The sequence below is a fragment of the Pinus tabuliformis genome, chromosome Q (assembly GCF_031772625.1).
Source record: "Pinus tabuliformis cultivar Carrire ecotype Pingquan chromosome Q, CPIR1, whole genome shotgun sequence".
Classification (NCBI taxonomy): Eukaryota; Viridiplantae; Streptophyta; class Pinopsida; order Pinales; family Pinaceae; genus Pinus; species Pinus tabuliformis.
The window spans coordinates 595,620,843-595,638,411 of NC_142296.1; the positions used below are offsets into that span (position 1 = coordinate 595,620,843).

General features: G+C 38.2%; 2 protein-coding genes and 1 pseudogene across 4 annotated transcripts; all 3 read left to right on the forward strand.

The window, feature by feature from the left end:
* Window positions 1–433: 433 nt before the first annotated feature.
* LOC149220861 (disease resistance protein UNI-like) lies at window positions 434–2,905 on the forward strand. The gene is made up of 4 exons (XM_089387224.1): window positions 434–1,863; window positions 2,085–2,104; window positions 2,247–2,624; window positions 2,823–2,905. Exons 1-4 carry the CDS (start codon window positions 434–436, stop codon window positions 2,903–2,905), a joined length of 1,911 nt encoding a protein of 636 aa, XP_089243350.1.
* Window positions 2,906–4,721: 1,816 nt separating this feature from the next.
* LOC149220862 (homeobox-leucine zipper protein ANTHOCYANINLESS 2-like) lies at window positions 4,722–7,598 on the forward strand (annotated as a pseudogene). Its single transcript, XR_016249628.1, has 4 exons — window positions 4,722–5,083; window positions 5,162–5,349; window positions 5,380–5,547; window positions 5,662–7,598. The product of XR_016249628.1 is annotated as a homeobox-leucine zipper protein ANTHOCYANINLESS 2-like (transcript).
* A 1,379-nt stretch (window positions 7,599–8,977) lies between these two features.
* LOC149220863 (serine/threonine-protein kinase GRIK1-like) lies at window positions 8,978–11,096 on the forward strand. Of its 2 annotated transcripts, none has more exons than XM_089382869.1 (4): window positions 8,978–9,059; window positions 9,284–9,769; window positions 9,855–9,933; window positions 10,051–11,096. In XM_089382869.1, the coding sequence occupies exons 2-4, from the start codon at window positions 9,554–9,556 to the stop codon at window positions 10,221–10,223; spliced, it is 468 nt and encodes a 155-aa protein (XP_089238995.1). In that variant the 5' UTR covers window positions 8,978–9,059; window positions 9,284–9,553; the 3' UTR covers window positions 10,224–11,096. The 2 variants fall into 2 exon arrangements, with proteins under 2 accessions (XP_089238995.1, XP_089238996.1); XM_089382870.1 differs by lacking the exon at window positions 8,978–9,059 and having other exon boundaries at window positions 9,133–9,424; window positions 9,654–9,769; window positions 10,051–11,095.
* The last annotated feature ends 6,473 nt before the right edge of the window (window positions 11,097–17,569 follow it).

The following is a 17,569-nucleotide window of genomic DNA, read 5'->3' on the forward strand; positions in this document are numbered from 1 at the left end:
CAGGGCCGTTGATTTAATCGTCTTTTCGCTGACAAACCTGGCGGTCAGCCAAAACGTTCACTTCACGCAAGTTCAAATGGTGCAGGGCCGTTGATTTAATCGGACGGTTGACGGCAATATCGGGAGGTCCTTCTTTGCTGAACTTTATGCTCCGATGAAAAGTTGTTTTTCAAAACTGCTGAGGACACGCGTCAACCGCTGATTGCTATCGCTGCCGTGGGGAGGAAAACCACCTTTCGTGAAAAGCGGTGCGATGAAAAGGTTGGCGGTTTTCCGGAATGTACGCGGTCCCCGATCATGGTATGAAAAGCCTCCGTTGCAATTACCTCACACCAGTTCCTGTTGGTATTGCTCAACGGTAAGCGTGTGGTTTAGACATCTCTGGAAAAACCAGCTGGTCGAGTGTCCATAGAGGAAATCTTTTGAAAAAATCATGGCCGATCCTGGTTTTGTCCCTGGACTTATTGGTGTGGGCATACAGATGACAATCAACCAAATACTTGGGTACATTAACATTGCCCTTCGCTGCCGGAAAGTCTTGGACGCTCTGAAAGACAAATTAATGAGAATTGAGCCTATTGTCACGGATATCCAGCGTTGCCGGCTGACATTGAACCAGCACAAAGATGAGGCTTCAGCTGTGAACAAATGGCTTGAAGAGCTGGAGGCTCTTCTCAATCAAGCATCAAAAATTGTGCATCAGTGTACGATACCAATGTGGGATGTTGTTTCTCGATATCAAACCAGCATGAAGGTCACGGATTTGGTTACAGATATCGACAAACTGCTAACACTGTCTCCTCTGGCTCACATGGTCCAAACTCAAAAGCAATTTCGGAATATTATGGAGGGACAAACGCAGATTAATAAGAATATAGAAGCTTTGGCTGCGTCTTCAAGCAGATTTGCAACCATTTCCCAAACGTCTCATGCTCCAATGGGCTTAAGGGCTAAGTTGATTGACGAACCCCTTATCGTGGGACAAGAAAAAGATTTTGCAAATCTGGAGAAAATGGTAATAGATCATGTAGTTAGCAACATTGGCGTGCTTGGCAAGGGTGGATCCGGAAAAACTCTGCTTCTCAAGCAACTCTTCAACAGTGAAAAGGTGCGTAATGACTTTAGCGACGGTTTATTACTTTGGCTCACAGTTTCGCAAAATCCAACTATTAAAAGTCTGAGGAATGAGCTCTGCACACAAATAACCCTGCAAAAAAATGTGGATTTGTGTAAAAATATGGACGAAGATGATGTAAAAATATGGTTAAATGAGACACTGCAGCATAATTGCAAGTTTGCTTTGTTCCTGGACGATGTATGGGAAAATGATGCTGCCGGACTGTTCGAAGGATTGGCCATACAAAGGGCTGTAAGCGGTCATTCCAAATCCAAAGTTATTGTAAGTTCAAGGTCTCGCAATGTACTGTTAAAAATGGGAGTGGCAGATAAGTACACAGTAACCATGCAGAACTTGTTCAGAGATGAGAGTTGGAAGTTGTTTGTATATCATGCTTTTCCCTATAATAACAGCAGCATACCAGCAATCATCGACGAGGAAGATGCCAAGTTGGTGTGTCATAAGTGTGGAGGGCTTCCCCTTGCAATCAAAGTAGTTGGCAGAGCAATGGCGGGGTGTACTCATCCAGAGGAGTGGAAATGGGCTACCCAAAGGTTGCCAAATGACCATAGCCTGGACGATTGCCTAAGGTTGAGTTACGATGCACTTGGCAGGGAGAATATTCATTTGCAGTTATGCTTTCTGTACATTGCTGCAGCATTTGTAGAAGACCAAATTATTCATGCCAACCATGTGATTCCGTTGTTGGTAGGAGAAGGGCTGCTGGCAAGGAAAGATCACCATCGGCACAGCTACGACAAATTCACGATGGGAAAGGATTTTTTTTTTTTAAAAGATAGTTAATTACTTCCCATTAAGAGTAAGTTGAATATAGAGAATGAGTTAACTGAATTAAGTTGAGTCAATTTGTTGCAAGTTATATTTTAGTTTGGGTAAAGTCGAATTTAGCATGTGATTGTATGTCAAATTGTTTAGTATGTGATTGTATGTCAAATTGTTATTGCAGAGGATTCTCTTTATTTTCAAGTAAATTAGAATTTATTGTGTGATTGCAAGTTATTTTAAAGAGTCTTTTAGAAAAAATTTAAATACAAATTTTATGTGAGAATGTTAATGTTATTGTGTATGCTTAAATTTTGTGTCTTTTTCCCCTCTGCCTTTTCAACAGGTTTTTACCTTTTAGCAGATCGTTGTTTGATTGAACCGATCGTACGGAGCATTAATGGCCGCACAGTCTTCTTCAAGATGCACGACGTCCTGCGTGACTTGGGAATCCGTATTGCCGAGGCCGAAAACGCTTTCCATTGCCGTGCCGGTCAGGGTTTGAGAACACTGAGAGAAAATGAATGTTCTGGACGCACTCGGATTTTGCTGAGCCGTAACGAATTGAGTTCGCTCCCTGAGTCGCTGAGGGCTCCAGAACTATGTTCATTATTGATGGATGGTAACAAAGATTTAACAAAAATTCCAAAAACGGTTATTGGGAGCATGGTCTCTCTGAAGGTTCTCGATTTGAGTGGGACGTCAGTGCAGTCATTGCCAGAAAGTGTGGGGTGTTTGAAACAGTTAACATGCCTCATGTTATCAAGGAATGCCCATCAACTTACTACCTGCCTCTATTACAAATCTTGTAAATCTTGAGATCCTTGATCTTAGCCGCTCTAGCATCACCGAATTACCATCCGGTCTTCATAATTTGAAATCTCTGCGGTATCTGGGCATGGATAAATGTGGTCATTTGCAGTATCTACCTTGCAGTATCTCACGGCTTACCTCTCTGCAGCGTTTGTCGATGTACGGATGCACCAACCTGTGGGGAAACTGTGAGCACACTTCAGAGGGTTTGTCGATGTATGGATGCACCACTTTCTGCCAAAAAGGTGAGTACAAAAGAAGGAAAAGTGTGGCTTCCATTAACAGTTTGTCCAGCTTAAAGCAACTCAACATGTTAAACCTAACAAACAATGGAGACACTATTACGGAAGGCACATTAGGTAATATGATTCAAATGGACACCCTCATGTTAGAACTCACAAGGATGCAATCTCTCCCCAGTGACATGAATCATATGTCAAAGTTGAGAAGACTATATTTAGAATGCTCCGACTTAGTTAAAATGGAGAGCAGTTTCTGTGATTTTCAAAATATGCAGAGCCTTGTGTTATACAAGTGTGGTATGTTAGAAGAGCTTCCACATTTGCATAAGCTTAAGAGTCTAAAGCGATTAGAAATAATTGAATGCCTTAGATTAAAGAATGTACCTCCGGAATTTGGTAACGAAGGGGCATTTTCTTCATTGGAGATATTTTCCCTTGTTGGGTTGCATGAGTTAGAAGAGTTGCCAGTTGTAAAGGAAGGAGCAATGCAATTAATTAAAACATTTATAATTGTAGAATGCTCAGCATTGAAGATGCTTCCGAGGAGTTACTCCAATTTGAAATCACTCCAAATGATAAAAGTCTATGGTTGCAGTTCCATGATGTTGGAAAGTATAAGAGAAATTCAGGAATCCAACCAAATGATAAAGGTGGAGACAATGTCCATAGAGGACACCACAGACGGTAAAAAGAAGTACTTTCAAGTGAGGGAAGAAATGAAAAGTTGGCTCTGTGGAGAATTTTGGACCAACGAGCTTTTCCTTTTCTTAAGAAGTCTTTATACACTTACATGACTAATGCCTCCGTCATTGAATTATATTTCCATATGGCATATCTGTCTGCTCTTGTCAATCTTATGTTGAAACGTCAAGAGGCTCATTTGTTGGGCAACCCAAATTCTGTACTGGGAATTAAGTTTAAGTGTTTCCTTGAGTTATAAAGTTTCCCCGTTGGCATGAAATAGAAGCAGAGATACAAACTTCCTTTCTTTGATCAGAAGGCGCTTCACTGGAACTCAGAACTAAGTGATCTTTGTAAGTTACAATAGTGATCAGAAGTTCATATTTCTTTTCTTCAGTCTTTCTTAGAAAATGGAAACTAACTTTCTCTTTTCGACCTTTTTTTCGTTCACCTGTGATAAATGAATGGTTTCATGTTTAAATATTCCTTCCAAGATCCTAAAAACCGCTGGTTCTAAAGCTTCAGATTAGTAAGGTTAAACTTGCCAATCCCTATGCTATATTTACAGCGAGAAATAGTTTGGCTATGCATAAAGTAACAGTGTTATTGGCTTTGCCATGCTAGCTACGTCCTTCAATGCACTTTCCATTTACGGCCACAAGGTCCATGAAATGTATTGAGCTACAAAGAGATAACTAAAAAGAAAATATGGATGTAATGCTCTGCTTAGTTCCTGGCATCCACTCCCTTGTGCGTTGCAACCTGGATGTCTTCAACCCTCTGTTTCCTGTTAATGTTTTGGTGAGACGGACGTTCATTCTGATAGCATTCATTTAACGTAACCGATTTTCCTTATCCTTTGCTCGTTCATTGAAGAATGCCATCGGTTGCATCTAAATCGTTTAGTAAGACATGATAAATATCAACCATTAGAAATGCTCTGAAACTAAAACCAAAAAAAGAAGCCATAGTGTAAGCGTTAAATCTGTTCAGAGTTAATCAAGAATTTTTTGGAATCATTAATTCGAATTGTAAACTCAGCACAATTTAAGCATCAAGAATATGCGAAATTTATTTACGCCGTAAGGCGTTTACCTTTGAGATTAACTTCCCTGTATGCCATTGTGTAATGCCTTGAGCCGTTGATCCATTGTGTTAGACGATTAAAAGAACCTCTTCCGTCGGATCATTAGGCGGTTGCGCATTGTAAGTTGGATCATTATAGGCTGGAAGTTAGTTATCCCTGTATGCCAGTATGTAATGTTACCGATTCATTATCCTCGCAGCGCATCACATCTGGCAAGCATGCACTCATCAGGTTACCAAGCACGTTATTCTAATGGCTAATAGGTATAAGGAAATGCTACCCTGCATGATATCCAGGGCAGCCACAGTCGATGTAATATCGAGCGGAATGGGCGGGACATGGAACGGTGCACTGCAACTGGTAAGCTTCTAGGATTATTGTGGGTATTTTTTTTTTTCAATTACCATTTTGTTTTACGTTCTGATTACTAAGATGCAGTTTTCTGTGACTTGCAGATGTATGCAGAATTGCAAGTGCTTTCACCGTTGGTTCCTGCTCGAAAGGTTTACTTTCTTCGATTTTGCAAACAGCACGCTGAGGGCGTATGGGCAGTGGTGGATGTATCTGTTGATGGCCTTCGAGATAATTCGCCTGCGGAATTTATGACGGACAGTTTCTGTGCTCGAGTGAGTGCGTAGACTGTACACACCTGGAATAAGCTCTCTGTTAACATTGATGACGATGTTCGTGTTATGACAAGAAAGAGTGTCGATGACCCTAGAGAGCCACCTGGTGTCGTGCTGAGCGCGGCCACATCAGTGTGGCTTCCTGTTTCTCTGCAAAGATTATTTGATTTCTTGAGGGATGAGAGACTCAGAAGCGAGGTAAGGAATAACTGGACTCAATAATTCATAGCATGGCATTGTTTTTTCTATTTCGTTTCATCCATAGCCGGTACTCTCTACTGACCACTGATTAAAAAAAAAAAACTGGAACAGTGGGATATACTGTCAAATGGAGGTCCAATGCAAGAAATGGCTCACATTCCGAAAGGACAAGATCCTGGCAACTGTGTTTCTCTTCTAAGAGCAAGCATATGTTCCTTTTCTTTTTCTTCGAAATGCTTCTTGGAGAATAATTCCTCTCATGAAACCCTAACCTTAACTGTGAATGTTTTCGATTTTAGGCCATGAATTCCAACGAAAGCAGCAGCATGTTGATCCTGCAAGAGACTTGCACAGATGCATCGGGGTCTCTCGTAGTTTATGCTCCAGTGGACATCCCAGCCATGCATGTGGTTATGAGTGGGGGTGATCCAGCTTATGTTGCCCTCTTACCCTCTGGCTTTGCCATTCTTCCAGACGGACCAGAATGCAGGCCCCTTGCACTAAACCCTACTGGAAAGGGCGTTGGAGTCAACAGCCCGCGTGTGGGAGGATCACTTTTAACAGTTGCATTCCAGATATTAGTCAACAGCTTCCCAACAGCCAAACTCACAGTAGAATCAGTGGAGACAGTGAACAACCTCATATCCCGTACCGTGCATAAAATCAAGGTAGCTTTGCATTGTGAAGATGCTTGACATAAATCTCTCCCGCTTAATCCTCACTGTCTAGTTTTTTTGTGTCCCCATAAGCTTTTTTGTTTTTGTTTGGTCCATGCCAATCAATGTTTAACGTGCAAGGTAAGGGGAGTTGGCATTGGCACTGGGCAGTGATGAGGGGATCTCAACACCAATTTGCTCGCATTGAACTGGGTGTTGTTTTGTCCCTCGCAGTAACAGCCACAGCCATCTCCTCCTGCCTGCTTTCACCTTTGTCCTGGGGTGGACAGCAATGGGATTACTGATTTCACATGATATATGTAACTGAAAAAAATTCATGAAGGATGCGTAGTGGAGTCAAGAACGCACCACATATATCCTTGCCAAGCGGTAAACAAAACTGAAACCAGCCAGACAAAGCTTCTTTCCTTGGCAATGCAATTATCAAACAAACATGATGTTTGCACAAGCTTTACCACCATGCAAGGGTACTGGTTGGGGTATTGACTCCCCGCAAAATCTTAATCGTTTACTACTCTCATGTTTCAGTTAAACTCAATCATCCATTCATGTACATGATATGACATGACGGCATTGATATTATTTAGCTTAATTGCAGGTTTTGGATGAGAGGCTTTTGCATTTTTGTTCACTTATCAGGGTAGGTATGTTGTGTCTTTTGCTTGTTTAAATTCTGTTTATAATTCATTTCCTTTGTGCATAAGTCTGTGCATTAATGTGGTGTAATGCCTGCAAGAATTGACAGTGTCAGTCAAATTTTTTTGGTTTCCTACATAAAAATCAAGCAGGTTTTGTTTTGAAAGCCCTTTTTTTCACTGCAATACAGAAAGTTGGTATGGAAATTTTAGCCTTTTTAACTGCGTGTTGTCAATTACATATTTGAATTCAAGCAGAATAGTGAATGTGTCAAGCATGTTATATCATATAATACAAAACAATACAAAACATTGACAATGATAATGAATATTTTCATGTAACATATCTGGAGTAAGATAACAACGTGATTGCTTTCTTTTTCTACAGTGCATTGAGCCTTATTGTTGAATGTGTCGAGCATTTCATTTTTCCGACTTCCAGTAATTTGGTTACTATCTAATGTAGTTCATCAACATTTTTCGATAAGCACCATGCTTATTGGTAGCACCATGTTGATTGGTTTGCTTTGAAAATTTGGTTACTATCTAATTCATGCTTGTTCTCTTGTAAACAAAAGCCTGTTGAATGAATCTACTACTATTATTTTCAATATCTTGTTCTTTTTTTCCTTCATTTCATTGGATAAATCATAAAAGGTTTTATTCAAGCTTTCATTCTGCCATTTTTTTGTTACCAAAGTTTGAAATATTTACATATTGCATACCTTGTTTTCACTAAAACAATTTGAAGGAGAATACCAATCATTCTCTCTATTGTTGGAAAAATAAAATAGCTTAATATTGAAACTTATCTTCTTTTTACTGTGTTGAATTTGGACTTGCCTCCATCCACTTTCTTAGTTGGGAACCTGAAAATTACTGTGCAGAATATCTTTCATGGAGATATCGAACCAGAAAACCTTCTGGTTGGCAGCGAAGTGGAGTCAAGAACGCACCACTTATATCCTTGCCAAGTGGTAAACAAAACTGAAACCAGCCAGACAAAGCTTCTTTCCTTGGCAATGCAATTATCAAACAAACATGATGTTTGCACAAGCTTTAACACCATGCAAGGGTACTGGTTGGGGTATTGACTCCCCGCAAAATCTTAATCGTTTACTACTCTCATGTTTCAGTTAAACTCAATCATCCATTCATGTACATGATATGACATGACGGCATTGATATTATTTAGCTTAATTGCAGGTTTTGGATGAGAGGCTTTTGCATTTTTGTTCACTTATCAGGGTAGGTATGTTGTGTCTTTTGCTTGTTTAAATTCTGTTTATAATTCATTTCCTTTGTGCATAAGTCTGTGCATTAATGTGGTGTAATGCCTGCAAGAATTGACAGTGTCAGTCAAATTTTTTTGGTTTCCTACATAAAAATCAAGCAGGTTTTGTTTTGAAAGCCCTTTTTTTCACTGCAATACAGAAAGTTGGTATGGAAATTTTAGCCTTTTTAACTGCGTGTTGTCAATTACATATTTGAATTCAAGCAGAATAGTGAATGTGTCAAGCATGTTATATCATATAATACAAAACAATACAAAACATTGACAATGATGATGAATATTTTCATGTAACATATCTGGAGTAAGATAACAACGTGATTGCTTTCTTTTTCTACAGTGCATTGAGCCTTATTGTTGAATGTGTCGAGCATTTCATTTTTCCGACTTCCAGTAATTTGGTTACTATCTAATGTAGTTCATCAACATTTTTCGATAAGAACCATGCTTATTGGTAGCACCATGTTGATTGGTTTGCTTTGAAAATTTGGTTACTATCTAATTCATGCTTGTTCTCTTGTAAACAAAAGCCTGTTGAATGAATCTACTACTATTATTTTCAATATCTTGTTCTTTTTTTCCTTCATTTCATTGGATAAATCATAAAAGGTTTTATTCAAGCTTTCATTCTGCCATTTTTTTTGTTACCAAAGTTTGAAATATTTACATATTGCATACCTTGTTTTCACTAAAACAATTTGAAGGAGAATACCAATCATTCTCTCTATTGTTGGAAAAATAAAATAGCTTAATATTGAAACTTATCTTCTTTTTACTGTGTTGAATTTGGACTTGCCTCCATCCACTTTCTTAGTTGGGAACCTGAAAATTACTGTGCAGAATATCGTTCATGGAGATATCGAACCAGTTAAGATTTCTGACTTTAGTGTTAGCAGGATGTTTGAGGTAAGAAAGTTGCTCTCTGAGTGTACCTTCTTTTCTGATAGTGAGTGTGTTCTAAACATGACCTCTCAAACTGCACCATTTCATAGTTATAGACAATTACGAATGCCTACTGTTGACTATTGTTAGGTGAGTATTTTTTATTAAATGTTAACGTTGGACAATGAGGATTCAATTACCGGGAGGAAATGTTTTACAAAATCCAGTGTTCCTTTGGATGTATACAGGGCAGCAATGATGAGCTTCGAAGGTCTCCTGGTACTCCTGTTTTTACTGCACCAGAATGTTGCCTAGGAAGAGTGCTTGAAACTTTGCTAATTATACAAATACCGTCTGCTCAAGATTTGGACAATCGTTGCTGCTAATTTGTACTGTATTCATATCTTCGATGATATATTGTCCATCTTGTTTGTTGTCAGATTACATTCTTATACTCGACATATATTATATTTTCAATTCATGCTTGTTCTCTTGTAAACAAAAGCCTGTTGAATGAAATGAAAGACCAGAGGAAAGGAAGAAAGGGTCACATGTTAAAGGACAGATACTTCAGTTGTCAAAATAGGCCTGACAATTTTTGTTGCCTGTTTTCAATAGGCTTGACATATCATGGTAAAATTGATGATGTGTGGGCATTGGGTGTGACACTATACTGCATGGTGTTAGGTTCTTATCCCTTCATTGGTGACTTCTTGCAAGGCACATATGACAAGGTAAATGAATCTCTGCTTCTTTTGACTTTTCAGACAGGCCGGATGGAGGGAAATACTTATTTTCTTGTTACTGATGGTGGCTTAGATTGTTCATGATCCACTTGTACTTCCAGAGGATATGAATCCAGCACTTGCAAACTTACTCGAAGATTTTCTTTGCAAGGGTAAGTGACTTTTCTCAATTGAATGTTTTACAGAGCAGATTTTAGTTTTAAGAGTTGCATTGCTGCAAATTTTGAAATTCACCATAATAATAAAGCTGCCACTATTGGATTTCACAGATCCGAAGAAAAGGATGAGCTTAGAGGCTGTTGCAAGGCATCCGTGGGTTATGAAGGATTTCATGTCAACTGTGCAGGTTTTGGGGAAATGTGAACAGGATAGCTCCAGATATCATTCTGATCATCATGAGCAAAATGTAGCTTCCTCTGAAGCATTGTCAAAATCAGTTTAACATGGATGGTTATGGTTTTTATTATTACATATTTCATGGCTGCTTAGTCATGGAAGAGATGTTGTGGTTCTTCAGAAGAGGGGGTTCCTTTGCTCATTGTATTTATGTTGAGTTGCTCTATGATGCTTGTACATTGTATCTGCCTGTATGACTTTAGATATTCAACGGCATGCTTTAGTTGGACTTCCTTCTAATGCAATTGGGACCTCAAAGGAATATTATTTGACAGTTCTAACCATGCAAATAATAATCAAGAATCACATGATATGGTGGCTAATGTTCAAACTTCAAACTTTCAAAGCACTTCACTATCAAGAGCTCTGGGGGAATTCTTCAAGATATTGGTGTGTCAGTTGCAGATTATGTGCTAGTAAGGTTGCAGCAAGCAAGTTCAGTGTCTCTGTTGTAGAATATGTGCTGGTAAGATGTAGCAATCAAGTTCATCATACTAGGAATTCCCTGGTGTAATTCACAATAAAATAATATTGCAATTTGTGCATCCTCCTTGTAAAAGGATGTGAGGCGGAGGGTTTTAAGCACCTTGTGCATGTAATAACTCTATTTATGATAGCTTATTTTTTACGGCTTTGTGCAACCCGTTTTCAAGCTAGGTTGGTTTCCAGTCCAAATATCTGCAGAGATCTTGGCCATTTCAAATTGTTGATCTAGAATTGGTCAAGTTAGTTTTCTTGTAGTCGAATATTATAAAGACCTTTCCTTTTATGGTTGTGGTACACAACTTGACGAGTGTAACAATAGAAAAGCAAGCTAATTGTGTGGCCAGGTTTTTGATGGTAGTGATGGAACTATCCCTAAATAAAATGGTTATATGGGGCTTCATATTTAGATTGTGATTTTTATTCTTATCTATTGATGATGCATCTGTATATTCACAAACGAAACCCAATAGATTCGTTGCTGATTTCTTGGAGGTGAGGGTTTCTATAACAAGATGATTGGTACCAGAAAGCCACCAAAGATGCGAGTTTGAATGGAGGATTTTGGGAAATCTCTAAACTGATTTTGTCTACTCATTTGCTACATGGCTAAGTTTGATCAGATTTTCAGTCTGTGCTTATACCAATCCATTGAACTAATAAGAAGGCATTATGGTGTTGGTATTAAATGGCTGATTGAACTGTGGAACCTTGCTTGTGGATTGAGTTCGATTCCTTTTATATTGGCCTCTATTATTTAGTTATTGTGCAAGAAGCACTGGTAAGGAATCAGTGCTTCAATTTATGCAGTGATGTATGAATAGCCATTTCATGTTTTTGCTTGAAATTGCAATATCCATCTTTGTCTCAGCTGCTTCTAATTTTAGGCTGTTGCAAGTGGGGTTAAAGTTCAACAGTGAAGATGGTTGTATGTTAAGGCAACCACTAAAGTTAAATTTCTTGAGCCATGAATAATCAATTGGAGCCATGTGCAAATCCCTGGGTGATTTTGGCAGAAAAGTACGCGCTGTCATGACATCTTAACCAAATTAAATTCCTCGTTTAGTTGTTTGCCCCTCAAGGGCCACTTTAATTGTTCAAGTGGGCTGCTTCTTGTGTCTGATTCCTAGGCATTGTAATGTTTCTATCTGAGCTTTAGAAGGAAGCGATTTCAAAGAAAAATTGCAATTATTCTAGAACTTGGAACTCAGATAGTGAAGATTGCAGATGAAGAGAGTTGAATGGGGAGATGCTGGAAATTTCGGGTATTGTACAAACTTGAAATGGTAACTCGTATGTCAAAATTGAAATCTATATTACAGTTTTTGTATTCATTATGTATTCAAAACCAACTGTTTTTCAATTTTTAATTACACAATTTTTTTCATGTTTAACTTGCATCTAGAGTGAGATGTTATGTTGTGCAAGGAAAGGAGACTTGGCATAAATGGCAGTTGCCTGTAATATTAGTTTTGAATGTGCTAGATTGTTGATACTGAAAATAATATTTCTTACACTTGGTGTGCATTTGGTCGTGATAATGTCCATTGATATTTTGTTCCAGTTTTTTGGTGGTTTGTAAGTTCAATGCATTATATCTTTATTTGTGATGTTTTTCGAAATTTCCATATTATCATTAAATTCTTTCTATTCATTTGTCGAGGATTTGGTAAATTAATATCTAACATTAAGAAAAATAAGATTCACAAATCATTTTTGTGAGCAGGTGGAAAGGCATGACCCCTTTTTTGAAAGTTGCAAGCGTAGGCATGTATGCACAAGAAGAAGATCTAGAGCTGATGTTTGAGACATTTCTGAAGCACTGAATACAGATAATGAATTTGGCATGCTTGCAACATTTAAAGTTGACAAGTTTTTGGATTCTTTCCAATTCTTTGGATTAGAATGCCGACAACCACTTTCTAAGAATTTTCTATCCCTGGGCATGTTCTTGTTTAGTCCATAATTTATGTTTTAATTTGCTAAATATGCAATGAAATATAAAACAAATAAGTAAGCCAAATCCCCTTCAATCAATGTTCTAAAAAGGTGTGAGCATTGTGAGTCATTTGCCATGCTCCAGTGTTTATGTTATTGAAAAAACATAGAATGACTAAATGTTGAACCAATTGTTTCAGTTACTAGGCTTTTCTATCCGTTGAAATTTCTGCAATTACAGTCTTTTGACCCATAGGCTTCCCTTCTGTATAGACCTGATCAAAGGCACTCTCCTTGGATGTGACATGCTTGAGATTAAAATCTTGAATTGAGTCAACTTCTGCCTTGCTTAACATGACAAAGCTTTCCACCCCCAAAGCTATGATATTTTTGCTCGAGATTAAAATCCTAAATTGAGTCAACTTCTGCCTTGCTTAACATGACAAAGCTTTCCACCCCCAAAGCTATGATATTTTTGTCCCTTTTCTTCACGAAGTGTTTGCCTGTTGTGAACACAACCTCTACATGCAGATTGCTCTCTGTAGACCTCTACATGCAGATTGCTCTCTGTAGTTTGGTTAACAAAAAACAATTTTCTACTTAGACCAGGAACGTAAAAAAGTGTTTTTGAACATAAACTTTACTAGTTAGATGTAGTGTTAAAGACCACCACAACAAATGTCAAAGCAATTTGTAGTGGTAACTAAATATCTCTTGCTTGCGTTAATAGAGAACATATCATGGGCGATTTTTTAAAGAACATATCATTAGCTTAGCGTTAATGCATTTAAAAGATCGTATTACGATTCTGTTTCAATTTCCTTTATGTTTTCTCTTTTTTTCTGTTTCAATTTCCAGTTTTTAAAGTTGAAATGAGCTCTAATCTACAATGCTATGTATTGATAAACACGATAAGACCTTTATCTTTGACAAAGCTTTTTCTAAATTAATAGATTTCTAACATTTGTTATCTATAATTTTTACAACAAAATCTGTGAGCATTCAAGTTGTTTGTAAATTTCATATATCAGTGAAAAGAAGCAAGAATTGAAGCTTTGGTAAATCTCAAGACTTCCAAATCTAAAGCTGCAACCAAAAATCTTAAAGTATAAGGAGTGTGCCTATAAATATTGGTACACATTTAGGAATATTTCTATAATTCTGGTCATTTACAACATTTAGAAAAAGTGAATAGACATGTTGATATTTAGGTCATTGACCTAATGCACACACTACATGAATAATGGATTTCCGCACTTTATGCCTTACGGCGTTTCCTTTGCAACATTTGGTGCAAATGCTAGTTATATATTTAAAAGAATGAATTTTAAACCACCAAAAACACAATTTGACCCAAATTATTTAGCAAAATGCCAAAAACAAAAACAAAAATCCAAAGACGAATGCCAATTTTTTTTTCTTTTTTTTAAGATGTTTTCAATTACTTTGTAATTTGATCTATGGACTTATATAAACGTGTGACTAGAAGTCTTCTCATAATACACAGTCGTGTGAAGACAGTGAGTTATTTTAATACACAGTCAAGCATTTTAAAGCATAGTTAAGAAGTGCAAGGAATGGCTAGCACCAGCACTAGCATGGGTATTTTTAATACTCAGCTCCCACTACTCAATGGGAAAAACTATGACTATTGGGCAATAGTTATGAGAGCTTTTCTTTTCTCAGAAGATTTATGGGAATTTGTTGAAGATGGTTTTGAAGAACCAGCGAATGATGATGAGTTTAATAGCTTAACTCACGCAGAGAAAGAGCTGTTGAAGAACTATAAGAAGGAGGTTGCTAAGCCCCTCTACATCTTGTATCGAGCAGTGGATGAGAGTGTGTTTCTAAGGATAGCAGCATCTAAGACATCCAGAGAAGCATGGGAAATTCTCAGGACAGCCTATCAAGGCATGGAGAAAGTGAAGACAGCAAAACCTCAGTTTATTGAGGAGAAAGCTTGTGATGAAAGCTTAGAGAAAACAGTAAATGTTAAAAACTGTTTGTCTCATGATGAAGGTGAAGAGGAGATGGCTGAAGTACATCCCCAAACAGCAGTGCCAACGTAAGGGCAGCAAGAGACACCCTTGAGGAGAAATGAACAAGAGGCAACAAATGAAGGTATGAATTCTTTGTTTGCTTTATCCAGTCATGTTGATGACTCTGTTCATTTAGAAGATGGAGTTAAAAATAAGAAATGGACAGAGCCCGTGAATGGGAGAAAGGAATTAAAGTTCCTTGAAGATCTGTTTAAAGAATATAGAGTTCGATATGTAACTCTTACGGAAGTATGGCAGGTAAAAACAAAAAGGTTTTATCGTGCTCCTCTTTTTTATGTATGGTTGACTATCAAATAAAATGTGTGAGCAGTGGCGCCCATAAAAAAAATTGTCAACGCACAGCAATATGAATATGTATACGCTGGATTATTTTTGTCTGTGTGTGGACTTAAAATAAAACACTTCTTGGTGTTGCACAGCAGTGCAAGGTAAAAACAAAGAGAATGCATAAGTTTTTAGTAATGTTTTTTTATGGGTTGACCAGCGTATGTTCACATTTTTGGTGAGAAACAATTGTGCCTTGCACAACAGTGCAAGGGTTCTTTTACATAACCAAACGAAAGGGTTCGCTGCCATAATATGTTTTTATTAGCACATGGAATGAGTGAAACGAAATGGGCAGCGCATATGACTGGTGTTAAAAATATTTAAAGGTTTTTAATAACATGTGCAATGCAATATGCATAGAAGTGCAGTGAGGGTAACGGACACAGCAGTGTGAGAAATTTTTACTGCGAATTGAAGAGGCAACGCAGCAGCGAGTAAAAACTCAGGGGAGACAAACTCTATGGTTATGGGTATGGACAGCAGTGCATAAGAAAAAGGCAGCAGTGTGATGGCAAGAGGGTGAAGCACAACAGTGCAAAGAAAATGAAACCAGAGAAGTGAGAATGAAGAAATGTGTTTTTACACATCAGTGAAAAGGTGAATGAAGCAAGAGGATTTTTATTTACAGCAATAAATGTAAGTAAATATTTTTATTACAGCAGTATAAGAAAAACTCTGTTTTTACAGCAGTTAATGTAAATGAGATTTTTACACACCAGCAATGTAAAATCTCATGAGGAGACAGAGTAAATTCTTGTACGCTAAAATGTCTTTTGGTGAATCCCTCTGTTAAAGAGGAAGGTGCTTTTCAGCACAGTGTTGGTGAATCCCTCTATGTGAGGAAGATGTCTTTGTAACATCAGTGTTGGTGAATCCCTCTATGTGAGGAAGACTCTTTTTGTAACAACAGTTTTTGTAATCCCTCTGTTAAGAGGAAGATCTTTTTTTGTAACAGGCAGTCATATTGATGTATGTAAAGTTTTTTTTGGGTGTAAAAAAAGATCTGTTTCTCTTGAGTCAAAAACAGGTTCCATGTGCAAAAGATCATGTGGCAGAAAAACAGAGCATTGTCTCTGTGTGCAGTTTGTTTGTTTGTTTTTGGGATTTTACCAGAAAAATCCCCAACAGTGGTATCAGAGCTAGTCTAGACTCTTTGAAGGCGTCAAAGACGCTGAAGGAAGGTTTCTTTGCTGTAGCAGCTTCTCCAGCAGCGTGAAGACTCAGCAAAAGGATCCATGTATTTCTCAAATTTTCTGTGTTACTGTTGAAGACAGTGAGTTATTTTAATACACAGTCAAGCATTTTAAAGCATAGTTAAGAAGTGCAAGGAATGGCCAGCACCAGCACTAGCATGGGTATTTTTAATACTCATCTCCCACTACTCACTGGGAAAAACTATGACTATTGGGCAATAGTTATGAGAGCTTTTCTTTTCTCAGAAGATTTATGGGAATTTGTTGAAGATGGTTTTGAAGAACCAACAAATGTTGATGAGTTTAATAGCTTAACTCAGGCAGAGAAAGAGCTGTTGAAGAACTATAAGAAGGAGGATGCTAAGGCCCTCTACTTCTTGTATTGAGCAGTGGATGAGAGTGTGTTTCTAAGGATAACAGCAACTAAGACATCCAGAGAAGCATGGGAAACTCTCAGGACAACCTATCATGGCATGGAGAAAGTGAAGACAGCAAAACCTCAGTTCATTGAGGAGAAAACTTGTGATGAAAGCTTAGAGAAAACAGTAAATGTTAAAAATTGTTTGTCTCATGATGAAGGTGAAGAGGAGATGGCTGAAGTACATCCCCAAACAGCGGTGCCAACGCAAGGGCAGCAAGAGACACCCTTGAGGAGAAATGAACAAGAGGCAACAAATGAAGGTATGAATTCTTTGTTTGCTTTATCCAGTCATGTTGATGACCCTGTTCATTTAGAAGATGGAGTTAAAAATAAGAAATGGACAGAACCCGTGAATGGGAGAAAGGAATTAAAGTTCCTTGAAGATCTGTTTAAAGAATATAGAGTTCGATATGTAACTCTTGCCAAGATCTCTGAGATGGGCTTCACTGCCAACACCCTTGTCAATATGATAGAGGAAGAGACTGAAGATTTGATGAAGACCCTGGAAGAACTCTATCATATGGATCTTCTTATAGGGGAGAGATATGAAGTTAAAACTCCCATGAGAGCAGAGAAGGAGAAGGTAGCAGATATACTAACCAAACCATTGGATCAGAAAAGTTTTGAATTTTTGATGAAATGTCTGAGTATGTCTAAACGCCCAGCAGTTGAAATTAAGGGGGAGTGTTGGAATATTAATTCCAACTGCAGGCAGCGTGGATGCGGATGTGGACAGCGACGACAGCCAGTCAGTTGCCGACTCAGCCAGCACATAGCAACAAACCGCTTCAGCAAAACCACTGACACATATCGGACCGCCTTTCTTGCAATCATGGTTTTTGTACAAACGCCTCCGATACAACCACCTGTGGACGCGTGGTCTTCTGTACGTCCGCTGAACCTGCCATATCGGAGCCTAACGTTCAGCAGCAAAAGGCCTCCCGAAATCTTCGTCCACCGTCCGATTGTC

What these genes read in the sequence shown, in the direction of transcription:
- LOC149220861 (XM_089387224.1), top strand. Translation starts at nt 434, where the DNA reads ATGGCCGATCCTGGTTTTGTCCCTGGACTTATTGGTGTGGGCATACAG. An exon ending in GCAAGGAAAGATCACCATCG is followed by an intron (nt 1,864 to 2,084) that starts GCACAGCTACGA and finishes TTGTTATTGCAG; the next exon opens with AGGATTCTCTTTATTTTCAA. An exon ending in AGTGCAGTCATTGCCAGAAA is followed by an intron (nt 2,625 to 2,822) that starts GTGTGGGGTGTT and finishes GGTCATTTGCAG; the next exon opens with TATCTACCTTGCAGTATCTC.
- LOC149220863 (XM_089382869.1), top strand. Translation starts at nt 9,554, where the DNA reads ATGAAAGACCAGAGGAAAGGAAGAAAGGGTCACATGTTAAAGGACAGA. An exon ending in TGCAAGGCACATATGACAAG is followed by an intron (nt 9,770 to 9,854) that starts GTAAATGAATCT and finishes ATGGTGGCTTAG; the next exon opens with ATTGTTCATGATCCACTTGT. An exon ending in CGAAGATTTTCTTTGCAAGG is followed by an intron (nt 9,934 to 10,050) that starts GTAAGTGACTTT and finishes TGGATTTCACAG; the next exon opens with ATCCGAAGAAAAGGATGAGC.